This window comes from Morchella sextelata (genome assembly GCF_020137385.1).
Source record: "Morchella sextelata strain SCLS chromosome Unknown scls_15, whole genome shotgun sequence".
Classification (NCBI taxonomy): Eukaryota; Fungi; Ascomycota; class Pezizomycetes; order Pezizales; family Morchellaceae; genus Morchella; species Morchella sextelata.
The window spans coordinates 846,914-867,015 of record NW_025408630.1 but is presented as its reverse complement, the minus strand read 5'-3'; the positions used below and the strand labels follow the sequence as shown (position 1 = coordinate 867,015).

Genomic DNA, 20,102 nt, shown 5'->3' with positions numbered 1-20,102 from the left:
TCCTGGGAAAGAATCCCAGTCACCACAAACATTATCATTGTTACACAAGTACACTACCAACGGTAGCCTTGTCAAGTGGAGGTTTAGCGAACCGGGACCTTGGCGTCTAGCTCGGCTTGCCGAGATTCTGCACAATGACACCCTCCTTCAGCTGCACATGATGATTTCCGCGGGGTAGGACTCTAATTACAAATCCATTTCCTTCATAATTCTGTAGCAGTCATATGAAATCGACAGGCACCAGCGGCTGTTTGGATATTATCTATTGAGTTGTTTTTAAGGCCTTACATTCAATTAAGAGCCACGGCCCCCACGTAAAGAGCATCAAGATTTCTGGTCCGGGTAAGTCCATCACTGATTATAAATCGAACAATCCGATCCTGGATTATTTTTCGAGATTGGGAATACGAAGATAGCGCCTTGGGTGCTCTCGGTAGTTTGACCTATTCCTAGAGGGCATGTGGTTGTTTTAATATGCAACCTGTAGGTGTAATCAACAAGCCCCCGTGCTACGCACTCGGAGTTACTTTGTGGGGAAGAGCGAGTGATTAATTGGTTGAACAGTTGTAAGAGAACTTTGTACAGAGAGTTATATGAGTCACCAGAATTCAACACAGGATTGATAGTACCAGTGGGTGGGATAGATCTCGTTTGAAGAGGAAATGATTTCCTTCCCCATATTAGACTAAGCCTTGCTGTTCGATCTTTAGTTTATCGATCTTGCACAAGCATAATTATATATATAATAGATATTGATGGCATAACAGATTGTGGCTTTTGAGTGACGTACTTTTTAAAAACACTTGTGTCTTCTCCATTCCCCCACTCCTGAGCACTTGAACACTCTCACAGTTACTAGTTCACCAGAGGTTTCTGTACTGGTTCAAGGAAAATATTATAACACTATTGGTTGTCAGTACTATAATAAGTGCCCCTGGTTCCAGCTGCACCCTGCATACTAGAATTAGGTGCATGTAGTTACCGACCGGAATAGCTAAATGATCCACGGCCCGACATTGTTTCCAGTTTCAGGTGCTTGTTATGAGCTAGTATAGATCTGTACTTGCGACGAAGCTCGAAAATTTAGCTCTAGCTTTTCAACTAAATATGCAAGCCAATATTCACCCGGGCCGTTTGAACCTGGTAGACAATAAAAACGACAGCACAACCAATTATTTTCACCTAATAGCAACTCTTTCAGTAGGCAGTTGTAGCCTAGCGAGCGAACTAATAAGTGGCCATGAAACCTTGGCATTATGGATTTTCTCTCTCGCTGACCATAGACTATCACTCACCACCCCACATACAAACTCCGGACTCGAAACGTCATAGTGAGTATGTCGCCATAAGTGTGGTCGATTCAAGTTTCATCTCACAGAGCTGCGGAGATGTCCGAGAGTGTTTGTGTATACCTAGCGTGCGGGGTAGTTAGTATACGAGGCTGTACATTCTACTCAAATTGAATTATTGGGCAAGCAGAGATGAGAGCTACCACAACTGTCCGACTGGTGGTGGAGAAGGTGAATATATTAAGCCATATATCTTGATAGTGAATCGAATACTCTAACTATAGAGTCTGATCCATAAAGTTAGTTGAGGACGGTCTCAGGTTACTTTGGTCTCGCTCAATATTGGTCCCCTCTCTGGCCCAGAAGTATGAGATCTTTGCACAAAGTGTTCCAAAGACCGCTTGGCCTCTTGGTAAATGCCAGAGTATCAGTGGTGATAATCTGGTACTAAAAGGCAAGTCCAAGGCCATGACATTAGTATGAGTTTGGGCAGGACACAGTTATGTAGTCTGGAAAGGACAGATTTCTGGCCCGCGTCCCAGATCTGCTCTATAGACTACGTGTAGCTACACATAGGCCCGTTGTTCAAGAGGTGGATGCTTGTGATTAGATTGAGTCATCTTGGGGATGAAAAACAATAGATACTTGTATTTGAGAAATAAAAAACACCGGAAAAAGAAGAACCAGGCTTAGTAGACGATCATTGAGTAAGTGAGCTAGAAAATTTGTAGGCCTTGGCAGTCCCGAGTGATGACTCATGAGTTAAGTTCAATCAACCGCATCGCATCGGTTCGATCGCGGCACTTGTTTTCGACCAACATGGATACTACGTGAAAAAAAAGAGAGCGCCTAGTCTGTTACCCATACCCAAAGAGTAGCTTGCTGCTCACTGTGATTGTTACGTGCCTAGAGAGCGCCTGGAATGCAATGCATGCGTGCTTTCTACCCGGCTGGTAGGAGAGTGTGTTATCGATACGTCAGTTTTTACGTTATGAACTCGTCTCGTATCCCGTACCCCAATATACATGTACTCCCTCAATTCAAATTAATTCGCATGTACATGCAGGGGGCTGAGTGTCAGTATCAGGCTAGAGGTTTCCAGTATGTACTCTGGCATACCTTAATCGGCTCCGAGAACCGACGTCTCAGACGATTAACGGCTTTAGCCGTACTATGAACCCCAAAGGTACACGCGCGCGTGGAGATTTGGAGAGGGGGGAGGGGCTATCCTATCTCTTTTAGACATATTAGATCTGTGGGGGTGATGGGGGTGTGAAGTGATTGATGGTGGAAGACGACGGAAAAGCTACTGATATGACTCAGGCTGGAGGGGGTTTCCCCTTCCAACTGTCCGAACTCTCAAAACATATTATCATCATCACCATCCAGGCCCTGCTCTCCTTTCATTACCCCAAACCAGCTCTCTTCGAGCTTGCGCTACAGTTCAGGAGGAGAATGCTCTACAGTCAAGAAAAACACTCTACGATGCGCGATGGACTCGTCTCAATGGTATTTCTCACAACCACACGTGGCCCCCAATAGAATACTATGCACCATTGAAAAATCTCTACTAATTGGGAAAGAAATCATCGCCATTGCTTCGATCAAAGTACTATATAACCAATCGATTATAAAAGCTCATTTTAACGACGATACAAAGCTGCGAATGCCGTGATCTTCGACTTATCTTTTACCCTTGTTATAGGAGCAAACACTCCAGTAGCCGGGGTTTCAAGTGTTGTTAACTTCAGGAAACTACTTTACCACTTCCTATAGTAGCCGTTGGTGATGAATATGAAGTAGGGGTATGGCAAAACAGCAGTGAGGTAGTACTGCTTTCCACCAAACGGACATGCGTAAGTCAGGTGGAGGAGAGAGGGGGAAATAAGATGCCACCTTTGGGGTGTTGTTTACACAAATGATTTCGAGTAAGAGATTATAGTGGACGTAATACGAAGAGTAATATATAACCTATAAGCTAAGTCAGCTTGAGTTTGTTCCCTTGCTTTAGGCTTATCTCTTTGAGGGGCTCTGATCGTATCTCACAAAACCACGCAAACCAAACTAAAGCTTGATTCACTACATATCTTCACAACACCGACCACCTGGTATCATGATCATACCAGAGCACAAATTTAGGAAACTTCGTTGAGATATGACTTCCGGGCCGAGGAGAATATCTGGTTATGAGCAGCGTATGTGTTACCTATATACAGGTACATATAGAGTAGATGATTATTGTATTGTAGTCGGTTGTTTAAGTAGCTGAGTTTTACAGACTTCACTCTTTAGCTTAAACTGTCAGGATCAACGAAATGCTGCCCCCCCAAAAAAAAAGAAGAAAAAAAGGTTGTGCCAAGAGTATGGCTTTTGCACGCATATTCCGTTATCTTATTAAAGAATAGATCTCCTATAAATCTCTACCTTTAGCATTGACAGACTAAGGGTAAACAACAGTCTTGCCCTCGAAATACGAGTGAGATATTATGAATCAATAATTGTTACCAAACTCATTTTTCATACATCGCTAGCTACATACTGGACAGGGACGTAGGCAGATATCCACACCAGCGTTGTCCGGAATGCCGGCCGTGGTAGCTTACCAGCTGTGATCAACTATTTGTCTGGCCCTAGACTTTGATACACACTTGAATAATACTGATATTGATATTGCTAGTTCGTCTTGTCTCATATGAGACTAGAAATACAAACTTCATTCGTTAAGATTATCCTCCGCTTCTAATAGCTGATGAGTATGCATACCCCCCCCCCCCCCCCGGGGGCCCCCGCCATACATGTAACTATAAGATCATATTTAATCCGAGAATAGGGCACAGAAAACTTGCGATGTAATAAAAGGTGTATGACCTTATCCTCGCAACATGAGTGAACACCGTGCCGACGCGAGGTAGGGGAGAAACGCGCCTGGATAAGTAAACCACCAGTCAAAGTAAAAGAGAGCTGAGAAAACAGCGAAATAGAAAGAAAGCGCCAGCCAGTCAGGCCGTAAAGAAAGCAATTCGTGAGAATATGAAGGGAAATACAGGTAGAAAACCACTACCAATAACGCCAGTGTATGAAAACCAACCACGTAACTAAAATAAAAGTAAAAGTAAGAATAAGGTAAAATCGAACCGGTCCACTCCCTTGATAGTCGCGGCCGGTATACCACAGAAATGAATGAGAAGACCACAATAAATACACAACTCCAGTGATTAAAAAGAAAGAGTAAGGAAAACCAGATCCCCGCTATGCTATTTTTGCGCTCATCAGCTGAAAACACAAGAAAATAATGAAGGGAAAAAAAAAAAAGATCAGAAACACCAAATCCGTTTTCCTTGTAAAAAGCCGAACCATGTTTATTCATCGTCATCGTCTAGGCAGATCACCTCGACCTCCTTCTTACTGTTACCGCTAGTCGCCCTATTGGTATTTGAGGAGTCCTCATTCTTTTCGTTAACGGCGTTTTCCTTTTCATGCTTGATTTCCCAACTCCCATCCTTCTTCACAACTATGTTTCTTGGGTCCTGGACTCCCATGTCACCCTCCTTGATCGCATTCAAAACTTCGACTAAAAATCCGTCAATCACCAACTCTCCCGGCCGTGCATCCCCGCGGCAAATAGGGCATTTCCAAGCATCAGAATTCGGTGGCTCCCATTCTCTACGTCGCGGGCGACTGTCCAGGAAGTTTTTGAAGTCGAAACATTCAAGGTGTGTACAGGACCGCCCCCGGACCGGGCTGTTCATGAGCGTGAAAGACAACGGACATGTAACAGCCAGGGAAAGGTGGTCGCTGTCAACAACCATAAGATCATCGCCGTCTGCACTTTGGCCGATCAAACGTTTGGTAATAAGGGCCTTTGCATCGGTAGGAGAAATGGTATGAAGAGAACTGGTAATATCATCTTCATGCTTACACTCATGAATCTCGACTGCCATGGCATACATGACACTTTTATCGGTCCGTCTGGGTGTCAAAACTACGATCTTCATCTCGTTATCGCCGGTTTTGATGAAGCTTGTAATATCCGCCGGTAAATCCTTCCCCCAAGCCGGTTTTCTCCTTAATTCAACATGATAACCATTCACTTCAATGAAGGTATTAACTGGCCAATCCGTTTCTTGTGATACCCATTCCTGGTCTGGAGTCAGAGGTTGAGTGCTTTTTGTCCATTTGATAGATCGTAGTCGATATATGAGTGAACCTGGAGAAACCATTGGTCGAGTCAGTCCATCCCCTGGTTTGGTCCCTGGCCTAGTTTTCGAAAGTCTTTTTTCAGTATCCTCAGTAATATTGAATGCGATTTTCTGACATGATTTTTTGAAATTGATCGCAACCCCCGGAAAAGCAAAATCGCTTATGCTGATATAAAGCTTGGAGCGTGGTGGTGTGCTTCCGTTCACTCGAGGGGGTTCAGCAAATCTCGGACTCATGAGATGGGATTGGAGCGCGTTCTGAGGAAGCTGCGTGTAGGCTCGTATCGGTGTTGGTAATGGGATAACACCACGCGGGCTAGGTAGCGCATTTACCATTGTAGTTGGGGCCATGAACTCGGATCGCTGCGGGGGAAATGTTTGTTGTATCGGCTGGGTAGTCAGACTTGTATCGTTAACTTGTCGCATGTGCGCAGAGTTGAGCACGGCCATGTCAGAGAATTCCAGCGGATGGCCCTGGACGTAGCTTTGTCGGCGCGCTGGAGAGTTTATAGTTTGTTGAGGCGTGGTGGCGACCTGCTGGGCTGGTGTTGAAGCTACACGTCTCTGACCCTGACCCTGTAGCTGAGCTCGTGAATTCCGACGAGCCTGCGTCTCCGCTGGTGATGGCAATCCTGATTGATTGTATTGCTGCTGCATCCCCGGGCTAGGTGGTACGCGATTGACTATCCCACTAGGCGTTTGATTTGCTGTTGGGGTAACTATCGGGGAATGCATGTGAGAGCTGGGCATGGTGAGCCAGCTTGGGGTGTATGTTGGCAGTGGAGAATTGTTGACAGAGCCGACTTGAAAAGGCTGGCTTCTCGCTAATTGTTGAGCTCTTTGGGTGTCGATGCTCAAGGGCATAGGAGCACCATTGCCTCTAATGACGCTAGGATTCGATGGTCTTTGTCCTTGAGTTGCGATGCGCTGCAACGCGGAAACATGCGGCTGTCCATTCTCAACCCTTACGGCATTGGTAACGTTAGTCTGTTCTGGTTGAATGGCTCCGCCGGTCGCTGATATCTGCGGATTACTCTGAGGGGTGCTGTAATTCGGAACGGGTGAGATTTGCGGTGGAGATTGATGGTTGATTGCCATCTGCCGATGTTGGAAATTGGCCAGTTGTGGTTGATAGTTGTGATTTTGGATTGGAACACCCTCCGTTGGTGTAGGGTTTTGTTGCCGTTGCTGTTGCTGCTGCTGTGGCTGCGCAGTTTGTACCTGCAACCGCTGCAGGAGCTGCTGATCCTGCAGTTGCTGGTTCCGTTGCAATTGTTGCATCTGGATATTTTGGCCCTGCAAAGCTTGCCGGTGCTCTTGCTCATTTGTGTGCTCTAATGTGCTTACCTGAGCGGCGTGAAGCAGTAGTTTTTTCACTTGGTGCTGGAGGTAACGAACAACTGTATAACGGAATACCGGAGCTCTGGTATTCCAATCTCGTGCAAGGTCCTCATCAGTCGGAACTCTTCCTGCCTTGAAGTAACAATCCCTCATTCTTCCTACGATCTAATGGTGTCAGCTGACTAATCAGTGTAAAAGGTGAGGATCAAGTAGCCGCATTAAGCTAGCAGGACTAACCTTATATCCATCTGTCAGGAAATTCCTGACTTCCTCCAAGAAACTCGGAAAGAAGGTCAGCCGTTGTTTTGCATCCGCAATTGGCACCGGAAATGCCGCAAGGTATGTTAGATTTCTTCCGCACAGTCGTTGATTGTCTTCAAGAAGTTCATTTAGCACCTGGAATCCGGGCAACGAAGCAGATATCCCAGTTTCTTTGAATAAAGTGTTTTGATCCTCGGCGTTTGATGTCAGAGCATATACCTGACTCATAATAGCAAAAAACCAATCTTCTTTGGATATTGCTTCACGGAGAACCTTGAATCTAAAACATTCCACGGCGTTGAATAGTCGTAGGCCAACCCCACCCTCTGTTTGAATAAAATGATTGATTTGAGGAAGAAAAGCTCTTAAGGCCGTTTGAGACGCCTGCGCTGGGTGCTGCTGTTGTAGTACCTGTTGAGGTCTTTGAACCTGCTGTTGCTGTTGGGGCTGCTGTAGTTGTAGTTGCTGCTGCTGTAATTGTTGCTGTTGTAATTGTTGCTGTTGTAATTGTTGCTGTTGTTGTTGTAGTTGTTGCTGCTGCTGTTGTTTTAATTGTTGCTGCTGCTGCTCCTGCCGAAGCTGTAGTTGTAGCTGCTTTTGATGCTGCTGCTGCTGCTGTAGTTGCTGTAGCTGTAGGAGTTGTGGGTGGAACTGAGGGGAAGCTGGACCCTGTGCTCGAAATTGCGATGCTAATGCCAAAGGACTCCACGAATTGAGATCTGATATAGCATTCGGCAAAGGGATACCCAACATTGGAGGCTGAGTCAAGGGCGACGAGGTTGTCGGTGGAAGTGATGTCGAATAATGCAGAGGCGCTGAGAAGGATTGCGACGATGGCGCTGTTATGGAGGATGCATTTGAAGGGATTACTGGAGTCCTATTGGGTGGTATAATCGGAGACTGGGAACTTCGCTGGTTAAAAACAGGTGAAATTTGTTGACTATCTACCACAGGACTCTGTACACGACTATTCAAACTAGTCCCTGAACCTTGCTCACCTGACCGAGGGATTTGAGCTGGTGGTAAAACTGCATTTCCCTCGGAGACTGGTAACATTGATGTTTGCTTCCGTCGTTTGGCATTTTCGGCATGATCTTCTGTGGCTTCGAATACCCTTTTTGAGGATCCCCGGGGTAATCTACGATTTTCTGGGTCACTCATCGTTTGTATATCCTTCTCCCCAGTGATGCTGGACGAAAGCTCTGTTTGTGTTTCTTTTCGGGTACCAACAGCTATCACATGTTGTCCATCCTCTGCTCTTCCATGCCTCTGCTCTTGCTCACTGTCATACACCCTATCGGTTGGTGAGCCGATTGGTGTGTCTTGAGCCGCTGCCGATGTTACCCCCTCCTCCCCTTCTTCATCCCGCCTATCTATAGCTGATGGACTATCACTAGGCGCCGGTGAGGGCAGTACTGCCTCCATATTTGCACTAGGTAATCTCTGTGTCCGAGTAGGTGGTAAACCGAAGCCTCGCGAGTCCGGGGATAAGGAGCTCGGGGGCGACTTTCCCGGTCCGACGGTAGCGAGTAGTGGTATTCCTTGGTTCCGGTCGTCAATGGTTATGATATTAGTAGTATTTCGTCCTGCGGTTGTAGATTGTGAAGGCATTCTGTTCAGTGGCGTTGTCCTTCTCCTGATGGGGTTTATCTGTGATCGAATTGTAGTTCGGACGGGTTCCCCGCCAGGTGTCGGAGTAGCATTGTGATTCCACATCCACGATCTTTGCTTGCCACCGACGAATGCATGAAGCGTGTTGTTGACCTTGTTCATCTCAGAACTGGACATACGTGGTTGAGGCGAAACGTCAGTTACCAGCAACTACCGTAGCGTCAAGCGCGTCGAATGCAGAGAAATATGTAGCAGACAAAGGGTTGCGTTTTTCGCGCGGAAAGTGTATGAGATATAGACAGATTCAGGGAGAACGTAATCACTTACGCTGCAAATGCTGTTGCATCTGATTTATCGACTGGTTCCTTCCTGGTTCTTTTGCCAGGGCCTCTTCCTCCTCCACTCCCAATACCACTTTGACCCCCTCCACCAGCACTCACTCCCGCTGTAGCCCCAACCCCAACACTCGCATTGTTGGTAGATGCGATACTTGCTCCATTCGCGATCATTCTTAAACAATTCTCCCCTCCTTTCCTTGTTCTTTGTTTCTTTCTTTATAACACAATTGCCAATTCGCTCTCTCGATCGATCAGCAGTTGATTACACAGCAAAAAGACCGAGGGCAGGCGGCTCGCTTATTATGGTATTCCTTATGTTCGACAATATCAGAATTGTCAGACCCAAATCCTTGGATTGACGTGGCGGCCAAAGATGGGTATGTGAACCCTCGAGGTGATGTTAGCAACCGATGGAGCGGGGACCAATCGCAGAGCAGAGCGTGGTTGAAAGTGCAGTTGATCTTTCTCGATGTGTTTATACCCAACTGGTGTCGTAAGTACGGTACTGTAGTACCATGTGGGTATCAGTGCTTCCTGTCATAATCAGAGTTGTGTTTGCTTTCTGTTTCTCAGAAAAACTTACCCCTGTTGTTGTCCTTTTCTTTTTCACTTATCCTCTATCCTGGTTTACACTTGCCACCCTTGCTATCTGCTAATAGATGCTTCTGGATGTGTTTCTGGCTGTCTTGGCAGCCCCAATATGGGGGTTATACAGCTCCAGATGAAGAATCTACTCAAGGTTACTTGCCTGAAGTAAAATGTTTGTGTGTGCATAAGAGGACTATTCTTATATGCTTTATGGAAGCAAGGGGTTCAGAAAACAAGAAGAATAGGAGACAAATTGCATGTGGGCACTTCAGTATTTAAGTACAATTGAGTTGCAGTCACATGAGACATCCATTTTAGGGTGCCACAGCAGCAAATTGCGTTCTACAGTGGTAAATTGACGCGAATCCTGGCCTGTTATGGACTCGCTTACGTCAATCGTATGGGAGTTTGTGACTGTCATAATTCGCTCTCCCGTGCTCCTGCCGCCTGCCATTGCAGGTTTATCCGTGGCCGAAGTTGATGCTGTGGTCTCTATAATTTTGATACAGCGAGAATAAGGACAAACATGTCTCCTCACTTATGCCTATCTCCAGCATTTGACCAACCTCCCTGTGTCACCAAAAGCCCGAGCTATTGGTGAAGTTTTCCATAATAGACCTACTACCAGTTAATTAAAGATTTTTTGCTAAAACCTCGAATTTGAGGCTCGATCAGGAAGATCTATCGCGTAGAATAATCCTATTTTGCTGTTCTCAGGACCTAGGAAGCACAATCCGTAGAATAACGCAAATTGTACTAGAATTGAACTAGTGATGAAACCAATCGTTTTGTAATTTGTAAAATCAGACGGTTTTAGCGTTTGTGAAATGAACTTGAGTTCTTCTTATCCACTGTACACAACACAGGGGTATTTCTGCCGGTCGTAGGCGCGAGTTCCCTCTATCTTTGAGGTCTGAAACCACATGCTGTAGTATTCTCAAAAGGATAAATATGCATACAACAAAGGGAAATGAGCACCAAGCTCTACTTGGCAAGAGCTTTGGTAAGTATTCATGTCAAGTTTTCGCCGATATTTCAGGACACTTTGTGCTTTACCCTTGAGTTGAGTGATTGTAGTGCGCCAGGGTAAATGCTTAGTGACTAAGAAGATCACCTCCTGTGGGTGTCATCTGAGTATTGAGTAAATTTAGGCCTGCGATGGGCTCATATGATGAAGTCTTGAATGCCGTAGTAAAGGCAGCATCTGTACGGCATGTTTGGTCGCCCATTTTTATAGGAGAGGAATTTGTGACGTTGCTGTGCTGCTGTGTATCTTAATGTTGCTTTTCGCTCTGTGTTGGCCAAAGGGTAGATCAGACATGTACAGCTGTCCAAATGGTGCAGACAGCGCGTGTTTCCGCTAGCTTTGTCTGTTGAAGCCTTTGAAAGATTTGTTGTCAGGGAGATAGGAAAGCCACCGCTGGAGGTGAAGAGCGGGAGGGATAGTTGTAAAGAAGTGAGGAACCTTAGTACGTTTATACCTAGAGTGGTTTCTTGCCAAGGCTCGTTGTGTTATGCATAACTGATCGCATAATTTATTCTACTGTTATGTCCCTTGCCAGCTTGACGTGAAAGAACACAAACGTTACGAATGATGCTCTCCACAGGTATTGGAGGGTTGTCGAACGAACAGCAATCACGCCCCGAAAGGGAGTTCTCATGAGTCGCCTCCCACATGCACCGGCTGTTTCTTAAGCAGTCAACTCTGCATCAGTATATAAAGTACCTACTTAGGGTAGTGTAGGTTCAAAGCGATCTATTTTCGGAATTGAAATTTGACTGTCAGATCGTGGAGTTTAAAAGATCTCTCGTGACAAGCCGGTCCCCCGTGGGTGTAAAACGTCTTTTACCAGGTACTCAAGATGTCAACCAGTCAAAGAAATTAGACGTTGTGTCTGTATGGCAGCAAGCAATAAAAATCGGTAGATCAGGGGATGTATACGTAGGAGTAGGTGTACTCTATGTATGAGTTCCCGTCCCTGTTCTTCCCCTGACCCTGTTACTGAAAGCAGTGGAGATGATTTGGCAAGTCGGGCATCAGTCCGTCATGCGTTGGATTTGACTGGTGAGTATCTGTTCACACACAAAACGTTTGGATGAAGTGAGGTGGGGAAGGAACTCTTTGTGCAACTTGCAGCGGGACAAGGGGGATTTGCTCCGCCATCATTAAGTATGTAGGTTGGCCCGGGCGTTGCTGCTGCGTACTCGCGCTGTAGCACAGGCTATTATTCCCATCATCTCTCGACCTGCCTCGGAAGGATTCCCAACAGCGTCACCGAAGAAAGAGAAGAAAAAGAAAGTCAGCAAGGTGTGTTTTCGATAAGGAAGAGTGAAGTGGGGAATGTGTGTGAAGGCGACAGGAGGCTCTACTCTATATACGTTCTGCGATTACTCTTAAATTGCTACAACTGCCATTACTACATTACCACGAGCTCGACAACTTACTGCTTTTCCAACTCCTTTCATCTATCCCTCCCTGCCCTCTCTTCCCCCGCCTTGAGTTCCCGGCACCCTTCTCCGTACTCAAAAGTACATATAGGGAGAACTCAAGAGCCCCACAGCTAACACGCAGGATTCACGCCGACAGTTGGTTGTTTCTCGCCCATACACCGTCGAATCCGGCCAGGTGTCCACACTCCCGCTTGACGGGTTTGCTTCCCTAACCCCACTTTCTTCTCTTCCAACCTTCCACACCCCCATCCGTATAGCCCCGAATAGGCTCGTAAGCTACACGTTAGGGGTAGGTAGGCATACAACACCTTAGGCTACAAGCGGGTCGAGTACGTTGGACCGTTCTCTGGGGAAAGACCGAAGTGCGAGGCGGCGACATGGCTGAAGCCAGGAGCGATGCGGTGACTGGAGATGGATCCACGACTAATGGACAATATCACATACCGCTCGCCATTCCGCCACCACCACCACCAGTACCAGGCATATCAGTTTTACTGCAGGTGCTGCACAATTTTGAAGCTCGCACTCCCGACGAACTTACGTTGCGCAAGGGAGAACATATAGAGCTGTTGCAAAAGGACGGTAGGAATTGACCGGCTCCTCCGCGTCTCTTCATAACTCTTCAACCGCTGACCATTGCAACAAAGACGAATTCGGAGATGGGTGGTATATGGTGAGTTCGCCAAATTCTTTGTTACTTTGCCCTTTTCTTAGACCCTCGCTTCCCCACCTTGCCCCTGACCGTCACTGCCTTTGGCACTGGAGGAAAAGGAACCTAAGATGCCACCTTGCTGCTGGGGATTTGTTGGTTGTTCAATCACCGCGTTCCATATCGTGCGTGCATTGCATTGCCGACTGCGTTGTACCTATGCAAGACGCGCGACCATACTTTACAGGGAGATAGTCCACCAACCAGCAGCCTGGATTCCTCCCGACAATTGCTTTCGTGACAAGGGAGCTCCGATCTTGATGGAAATCACCTCGCTAATACCTGATTTCGGGGACAGGGCCGCTCACTTGCAAAAAACGAAATTGGGCTTTTTCCTCAAGGTGAGCATTTCATTCTTGGATGTAAATCTCTCTTGGAGATATATGTTGCTGGGTTATGCGTTGTGAATTGTTTCTGCGATATCTACTCCACAATGCAATCTCACGGGGATAACCGGAAATCATCACGCGTGGCATGTGGTTTGTGTGGAATTGTTATGCTAAGTGTGACTTGCGTTCTTAAGTGTACACCACCCCAGTGACTACGACCATGTTCCAGTCTCCATCGAAGAATACACATTCATCTGTCGCCCCTTCATCGGCAGGTCCAAGTTCGATTTCTACCGCCACAACAACCCCAATTGCGGCTCAAACCTCGTCAACATACACTCCTGACCCCCCTCGCCCGTCTTCACCCGCAGATTCCCACATCTCATCCTCGGACATCGATGAGCCGCATGATCAGACAGAACCTTTAGCTGTCGAGAAAGTTGCAACGGGGAGTAATACACCGACTGCTAGCACACCGGGAGGAAGATTGATTCCTGCAGCAATTAATACAGAAGATAAACAAATCTATCCCCAGGGCGTGCGAAGTCCTGTTGTTGAAGACACTCTCAGTGATATTGATGAAGCTATAACCGAGATCTCGAACTCAAGTCAGCGTCGAGCTAGCAGGATTAGTAACAGGCGTCATACATCGATGCAATCAACTGTTCCTACTCGAGCTCTTTCTCCCGCGGAAGAGGTCATCGAAGATTCGTCATCAGAATATTCAAGGCAAGACGATATAGAATCAAACTCAAACTCAGAATTCGAGGACGACGAGGAAGAGGATGAGGCCGGCGATCACGTATATCGAAACGAAGATCTAACTAACTACGAATACATCTATTCTGAGGTAGAAATCAGAACTTGGACCCCTTACCAGGTTTCCCAATATCTTCAAAGCAGAAACATCCCGTTGGCGACTTGTCAAAAGTTCGAGGAGGAGGAAGTTACTGGTGCAACGCTGTTGCAGCTAGAAATGTCCCACTTAAAGGAGTTGGAGATTGGTAGTTTTGGCAAAAGATTTGAGGTATGGAAAGAGATCGAGAACTTGGTTAAAAAGGCAAAAACAGTTGTTCCGGCAGTAGTAAGACGCAGTGGTAGCGACGCAAGGATATCGACGTCAAGCCACAACAGCAAAGAAACTGCTCGTCAAAGGAGCAGCACGGTTACTGGCGGGACGGTATTGCCACGAATTCAAAGTCAGCATAACCGAGTCTCTTCGCGCCAACAACATCGTATTAACGTTCATGATGCCAACCAATTAGACGTCAATGTGCTTGGACATGGGCCTCTCCATACTCCAATGACCGCAACAAATTCGACTAATCCTTCTGCGCCACCACCTTACGCAGGTGTTTTTGAGGCTCCCCGGTCCCCTCCAATCTCTCCACAGCGAAATGCAGATACTGCTGGGCATTATCGTCGGTCGAGTGGTAATAGACGCCTTTCTAGCCAGGAACTGCCAGCTACTGCTCTTAACGCAGCTTTGTCAGCGAGTGCTGCCGTACTTACAGCTGGGGGAAATGATGGAGTCTCGCATCAACGAGGTGGATCATTTGATAGGAATTGGTCGATTCCATCGTTCGGAGGAGGGCTCAAGTCAAATGCTGGGACAAAAGCGCCAGAGAATGGTCATAAATCGAGTAACAGTATTGGTACTGGAGATTCAGTTTTAACTGCAGATAGTGGGTTCTCGGGATCTCAAACCCATGCCCCCAAAGTGACAGAACGTAGCTACTTTTCAAGCGGAGAATCCACCCCCAGAGAACGCAAAGTCTTGCAAAAGAAGAATGGGGGTAATCATGCCAAAAAAGGTAGCTACATCGAAGAACAAAGGCTGAGAAGTGCTACAGCTCACAGTCGTCAATCGAGAATCGGGAGCGCAGGCTCATCAGTCGAAACATCGCGAAAACCTTCACCAATCGTTACGGCGGCCCAAGCTTACCATGCTCGCGGGAGTAGCAAAGATAAGAAACGGATGAGCTCATTTAGTGGAGCTCCGGAAGGATTCCCATACGATGCTCCAAGGCTTTCACCCTCCCCGTCGAATAAGATAATCAGCCCTCCAAAGAGGAATGCTGATGAATCAACCATCGGCTTTGCGTTGTCACCCAGCACACCACCCCCTTTACCAAATTCTCGCTCCTTATCCGAGCAACTAACCCCTCAAGGTGAATCTGGTGGTCGTAGTTTCAATTCGCTGGACGGTTCAACTCCTTCTATTAGCGCAACAATAGCCTCAGACCCACTGCGTATTATTACACCTGGTACTCCCGAAAAACCACCAAAGGTATCATCATCCGCCGGTCGTCGTATCCGTGGCGTTTCGTCGGGAACTGCCCTCCGTACAAAGTCAAAAAAGCATAGTACTAGTGCTTGGGAGAAAGGCCTTCGTGAAGTAACTCCTCGAGAGGCGGCGGAAACGGCTGACTACAGCGGCTGGATGAAAAAGCGTGGGTCCAGTGGAATTGGTGTTTGGAAGTCTAGATTTTTTGTGTTGCAGGGTCGTAGATTGTCTTATTTCTATTCAGAGCGTGACACTAAGGAAAGGGGATTGATTGACATTACATCCCATAGAGTACTCCCAGCGACGGAAGACAGACTTGTCTCTTTGCATGCATCTTTTGCCGCGGCAACGAGCCCAAGTGCAAGTCCTGCTATTTCATCCTCCGGATCCCCACAAACATCAACTGCAGATACTAGTGCACAGAAATCACCAACCTCGCCACCATCCTCAAAAGAAAAGGGAAAAGAAGTCGAAAAAGATAAGGGGTGGTTCACGTTCAAGCTCGTCCCTCCTGCTCCTGGTGCCACCAAAGGCGTTACATTTACCCCACCAAAGCTTCACTATTTCGCAACCGACACTCGGGATGATGGGAAAAAGTGGATGGGTGCTATTATGAAAGCAACTATCGATCGGGACGAATCAAAACCAGTCATATCCAGCTACAATGCAAAGACTATATCGCTTGCAAAGGCTAGAGAGCTAAGAGCCCGCCCTCCAGATCTGTTGAAGGAAGGCGAAGAGGACCAGGATTCGTTATCAGACTTGTTGAGCGCGGGATTGGCGATATCTGGGGTAGATCTGGGAGTTGCAGAAGGGCAGGAAGCGCAGGAAGCGCAGGAAGCGGAGGAAGCGGAGGAAGCGGAGGAGGCTGATGTGGAAGACGAGAGGGATGAAGTGCTAGAAGGAACGGAATCCGGGCTTGGCAAGGTGGATAGCATCAGTAGTTCGGCACCCTCCCAGGAAACAGGTGACCCAACTGAGGGAGATGTGCAGGGGAAGAACACGTCAAATCCACCCAAGTCCAATGGGGTTGCAGCAACGACCGATCTGAGTATTGTTGCGTAATCCTTCTGTGGACGAATGAGCACCTTCGGAAGGTTTGAGGAGTGCAATTCAACGGAACTTTCTCTTCTCTTCTCATTACTAGGGGCTCTAGTTTGTTAATTTTTCATACGTTTTTAAGGGTGGTAACTATCTTCTTTGTAGTATCTTCTCGAGTCATTCTCTCATCTAATTTTCCCTTTATTTTTATCTTTTCCTTTCGGTTTTGGCGGGCCTACTACTTCTCGTATTTTATGGAAGAACTATACTAGCAATTATTGGCACCTGGGCGGGGTTGGTGTATGTACTGGTAGTTTCGTTTCATGTTCTCTGGCTCAGGGAGTTGTTCTTTTTTTTATTTTTTATTTTTATTTTTTATATTTCGTCATTTCGTTTAATGTTTGACAGGTGCACGCACGTGTGCATTCGCTAAATCGACTGGACCTTATTGGGAACTAGGAGGTAAGCTCCTTCGAGGCCTGTATTTTCGCACTATTCCGGGTTATAGTTTCGGGGAAGGGGGGTCATAAACACACAAAAAAAGGTTTTTTTTTTGGGGGGGGGGGAGGGGCTGCGCTTCTATTGAATTCGGTATATCTTCGTGCGGAGGTTTTGCTGGGCGATGGTGTTTTCTCTGCAATTTCCTTACTGGATTCGTATCTCACTTGGCCTTTAAAGTACATATTATCTCCATTTATGTTGGGTTTTCTCTTAGTTCTTGGTCTTTCTCTCCAATATACCCCAATTTTATTTTTTATTTTTATTTGCTTCAATTGTAATTTTTATGTATGCTGAATCATTGGCTTTGGGATATTGAGCAAAAAAATGGAAGCCAACGGCGAGAGCAAACAGGGGTGAGTGATATGTGGGAGGTTCTCGTTAGTCTAGAGAAGAACTTGACTAAACTGCATGCATGTAGGTACAGTGGGAAGACTTAACTCCACTACTAGCCAGAGACAGTTCAAAGTCCCCGGTTGGGCAGGTTAGGCCATTGAATAGCTATCGAGCTTTTCTTTCTGCTCTTTGAATTTTGTGCAGTAGAATTGCGGATGGCTAAAAAATTAGAGAAAAATTATAATGTAAGGCATAGTAATAAAGAAGCCGTCGGGAATGCGCAAAGGCATGACGATCAGAACGGTTAAACATTGCAGGCCACGGCTTTGCTCCGCCCCACTGCAAATCCGCGCGAATTGTTCGTTACTTCACATACATCTGATTGAATTGGCTCTCCCCTCTGTCCTCTCCCACGACCTTGCCTGCGTTTGCACGAGGATCATTCTGACCTCCAATGTAAATCAGGACTGTGGTTTTTATGAGCGCGTTGGAGGATTACGTGGCCCTTATTAAATAGTACCTTCCAGAGTAGAGTATAAAGCCGGTCACGTTTCTTCTACTTTCGGCTTTATCCTCCGACTACCAAGTGTTGAGGCTTAACGCTGAGTGGAGCAAGGTCGTGGCTGTTTGTGGTTTTGGCTTGGGCGTGCCTGAAAGCTTATTGGTAAGGCTGATCAAGAAAATGACTGTTGCGTTGTTCTTATTGTTGAGGTGCGAAGTGCGTGGTAAAGCAGAATTAATGGTAGTGGTCACATACCAAAAGCCCCTGATAGTAGCTAGAGACCGCTTGTTGCTTCCTTCTATGTCGGTGCCCTAGGCTTGGTATAGTTGAAAGGCTATGTAGAAGTGCTGTTTTTCATGCGGTGATGTGAATAATCATATCGAGGGAGCCATGGTATCTGTTTCGGGGAAGTTGAGGTTGGCATTCGGCACCTTGTTCGTCAGGAATCCTCGCGAGGATCGTAGGTTTATCTATTTTAGGTAGCAAAAAGAAAAGATAGAGAAAAAAGCAATGCGCTCTCCACATGTGCGGTAGCGAAAAGACAAACAATCGATAAAAAAGTAAAGTAAGGGATGTGATGTATAGGAATTCTTTATTCTATTCCCCCCCCTCAGGAAGGACCCATCTGTACCAAGTGGGATCTTAACGAGATCATTTCTGGGTGGTACAAAGATACAAATCTGCGCCACTCTTTTGCTGTGTCTGCGCGTCCATTTCGCTTTCGGCCTTGTGGGGTAGATAGAGAAGAGATACACCATGGGATTTGTATGTAGAAGAGTGCTAGTCGCATCAGCAGGCTCTGGGCAGAAATAATTGAGGATTAATTCTCTTGTTTACTTAACTCAGTTGCAGAAGAATCCCGGTTCCGGAACTAGCATTCCGGGTTGCAGCTGAACTGAGTACTGACAGAACGGCTACTGACCTTCCTTCCGGTTCGGCATGATTACCGCGTCAGGCCGGTTGACAGTATGTAAGAGCTTGTAAGAGTTGTGGTACTGAATGTGTGCAAAGCGCTTGGAGAGCTTGGTAAACTTAGTCGAATTATGTATGTACTCACCGGGACTTACTTTCTATTCCCTGGCGCATCAAGAAAGACGAGCCAGATGGCCCTGGCCAGGATAGGGTTATTGGGTAAGCCAAGGTAGAAAAAAGGTATTCCTGACAAATTATCCTGTATGTGAAGGTACTGGTGTCGATGAGCGAAGCCACGTATTTTTCCCTGGTGATATAAGGTTTTATCAAGCAAAATGGCTGTCAGTAGCCAAAAGCGCCCGGGGTCATGTCGGATATCCAATATCAAGCAAATACAGTACTGTATCTACGGACAATCCCATAGCGAGAAGACCTAGTTAAAATTTAGTATACACAATTATGATATTGTTTAGAGCACATACTACATACTCCAGCAGACGGGCACACGCTTAGAGTCAGCAATCTTCCGGTTGATTCTTTTTTGAGCCTCGTGATCGATCTCCAGCCATGCAATTGCCACGCCGAATGTTGGTGCCTGTATGTTGTGGAGTTTGTATTGAACAATACTACATCTAGTTAGCTAAAGGGAATTGATTGCGAGCCTGTTGCCTATCTAGGCCGCCCTCGTAGATAAATATTCGTACAAACCTTGTGTATCTACATACTTCGCTGCTCCCACTTGTGATATTTGTGAGTGGTGGTTGGGGTTGTGACTCATAACTATCGGAATCCTTCGTAATATGGAGAAACCATAGGAGGCATGAGTAATACTGATTGTTACATCATGGGGTTGTGGAAAAAGGAAAGAAATACTCACATGGAAGAACCCGAGAAGGTGGAGGAAGAAACGAAGAGAGAAAAGCGGCCCTGAGATAGAGGCGTAAGGCTAAGTATGTAGTACCTAAGGTGGGTTATGAACACAGAATTGATCGTGCAAAGGATCCGTGGGAGTCGTGTTGCTTGCTTTTTCAAACAAGCTTATGTACATCTTATGTGTTAAGCTGTATGTACAGATACATATACTCTACTCTGGGTACATGTATGTACATACATTTAGCTGGTTAGATCCTCGAAGATAAGATCTTTGCTGTTGGCTACATCTATGATACATGTAGGTATGTATCACAATTTAAAGAAACATCTGACCCCGGTTCATGAGCTGCCGCCTTCGCCTCCGTTAAACTGAGCCTTGCCGCCTGTCAAAACCGAAGAACCAGCCTGGAGGAAGAGAGAAATGAAAAAAAAAAAAAAAAAAAAAAAAATTAGAATGCCAAAGTGCTTCTAGAGTGACTGCTTCGAGATAATAAATAGATAGGTACCAGCCCCGCGACTCGCTGGGGTTGCGGAGAG

General features: G+C 46.3%; 3 protein-coding genes across 3 annotated transcripts; 1 reads left to right on the top strand and 2 right to left on the bottom strand.

The window, feature by feature from the left end:
- Positions 1 to 4,648: 4,648 nt before the first annotated feature.
- Positions 4,649 to 9,210, bottom strand: H6S33_003531 (uncharacterized protein; the record flags this gene model as incomplete). Its single annotated transcript, XM_044834883.1, has 4 exons — positions 4,649 to 6,139; positions 6,377 to 6,994; positions 7,067 to 8,870; positions 9,029 to 9,210. The coding sequence occupies 4 exons, from the start codon at positions 9,208 to 9,210 to the stop codon at positions 4,649 to 4,651; spliced, it is 4,095 nt and encodes a 1,364-aa protein (XP_044691892.1).
- A 4,126-nt stretch (positions 9,211 to 13,336) lies between these two features.
- H6S33_003530 (uncharacterized protein) lies at positions 13,337 to 16,468 on the top strand (the record flags this gene model as incomplete). Its single annotated transcript, XM_044834882.1, has 1 exon — positions 13,337 to 16,468. One exon carries the CDS (start codon positions 13,337 to 13,339, stop codon positions 16,466 to 16,468), a length of 3,132 nt encoding a protein of 1,043 aa, XP_044691891.1.
- A 2,149-nt stretch (positions 16,469 to 18,617) lies between these two features.
- H6S33_003529 (uncharacterized protein) lies at positions 18,618 to 19,805 on the bottom strand (the record flags this gene model as incomplete). The annotated part of the gene is made up of 8 exons (XM_044834881.1): positions 18,618 to 18,706; positions 18,777 to 18,793; positions 18,848 to 18,889; positions 19,107 to 19,125; positions 19,182 to 19,318; positions 19,401 to 19,472; positions 19,570 to 19,619; positions 19,800 to 19,805. 8 exons carry the CDS (start codon positions 19,803 to 19,805, stop codon positions 18,618 to 18,620), a joined length of 432 nt encoding a protein of 143 aa, XP_044691890.1.
- Positions 19,806 to 20,102: the final 297 nt, after the last annotated feature.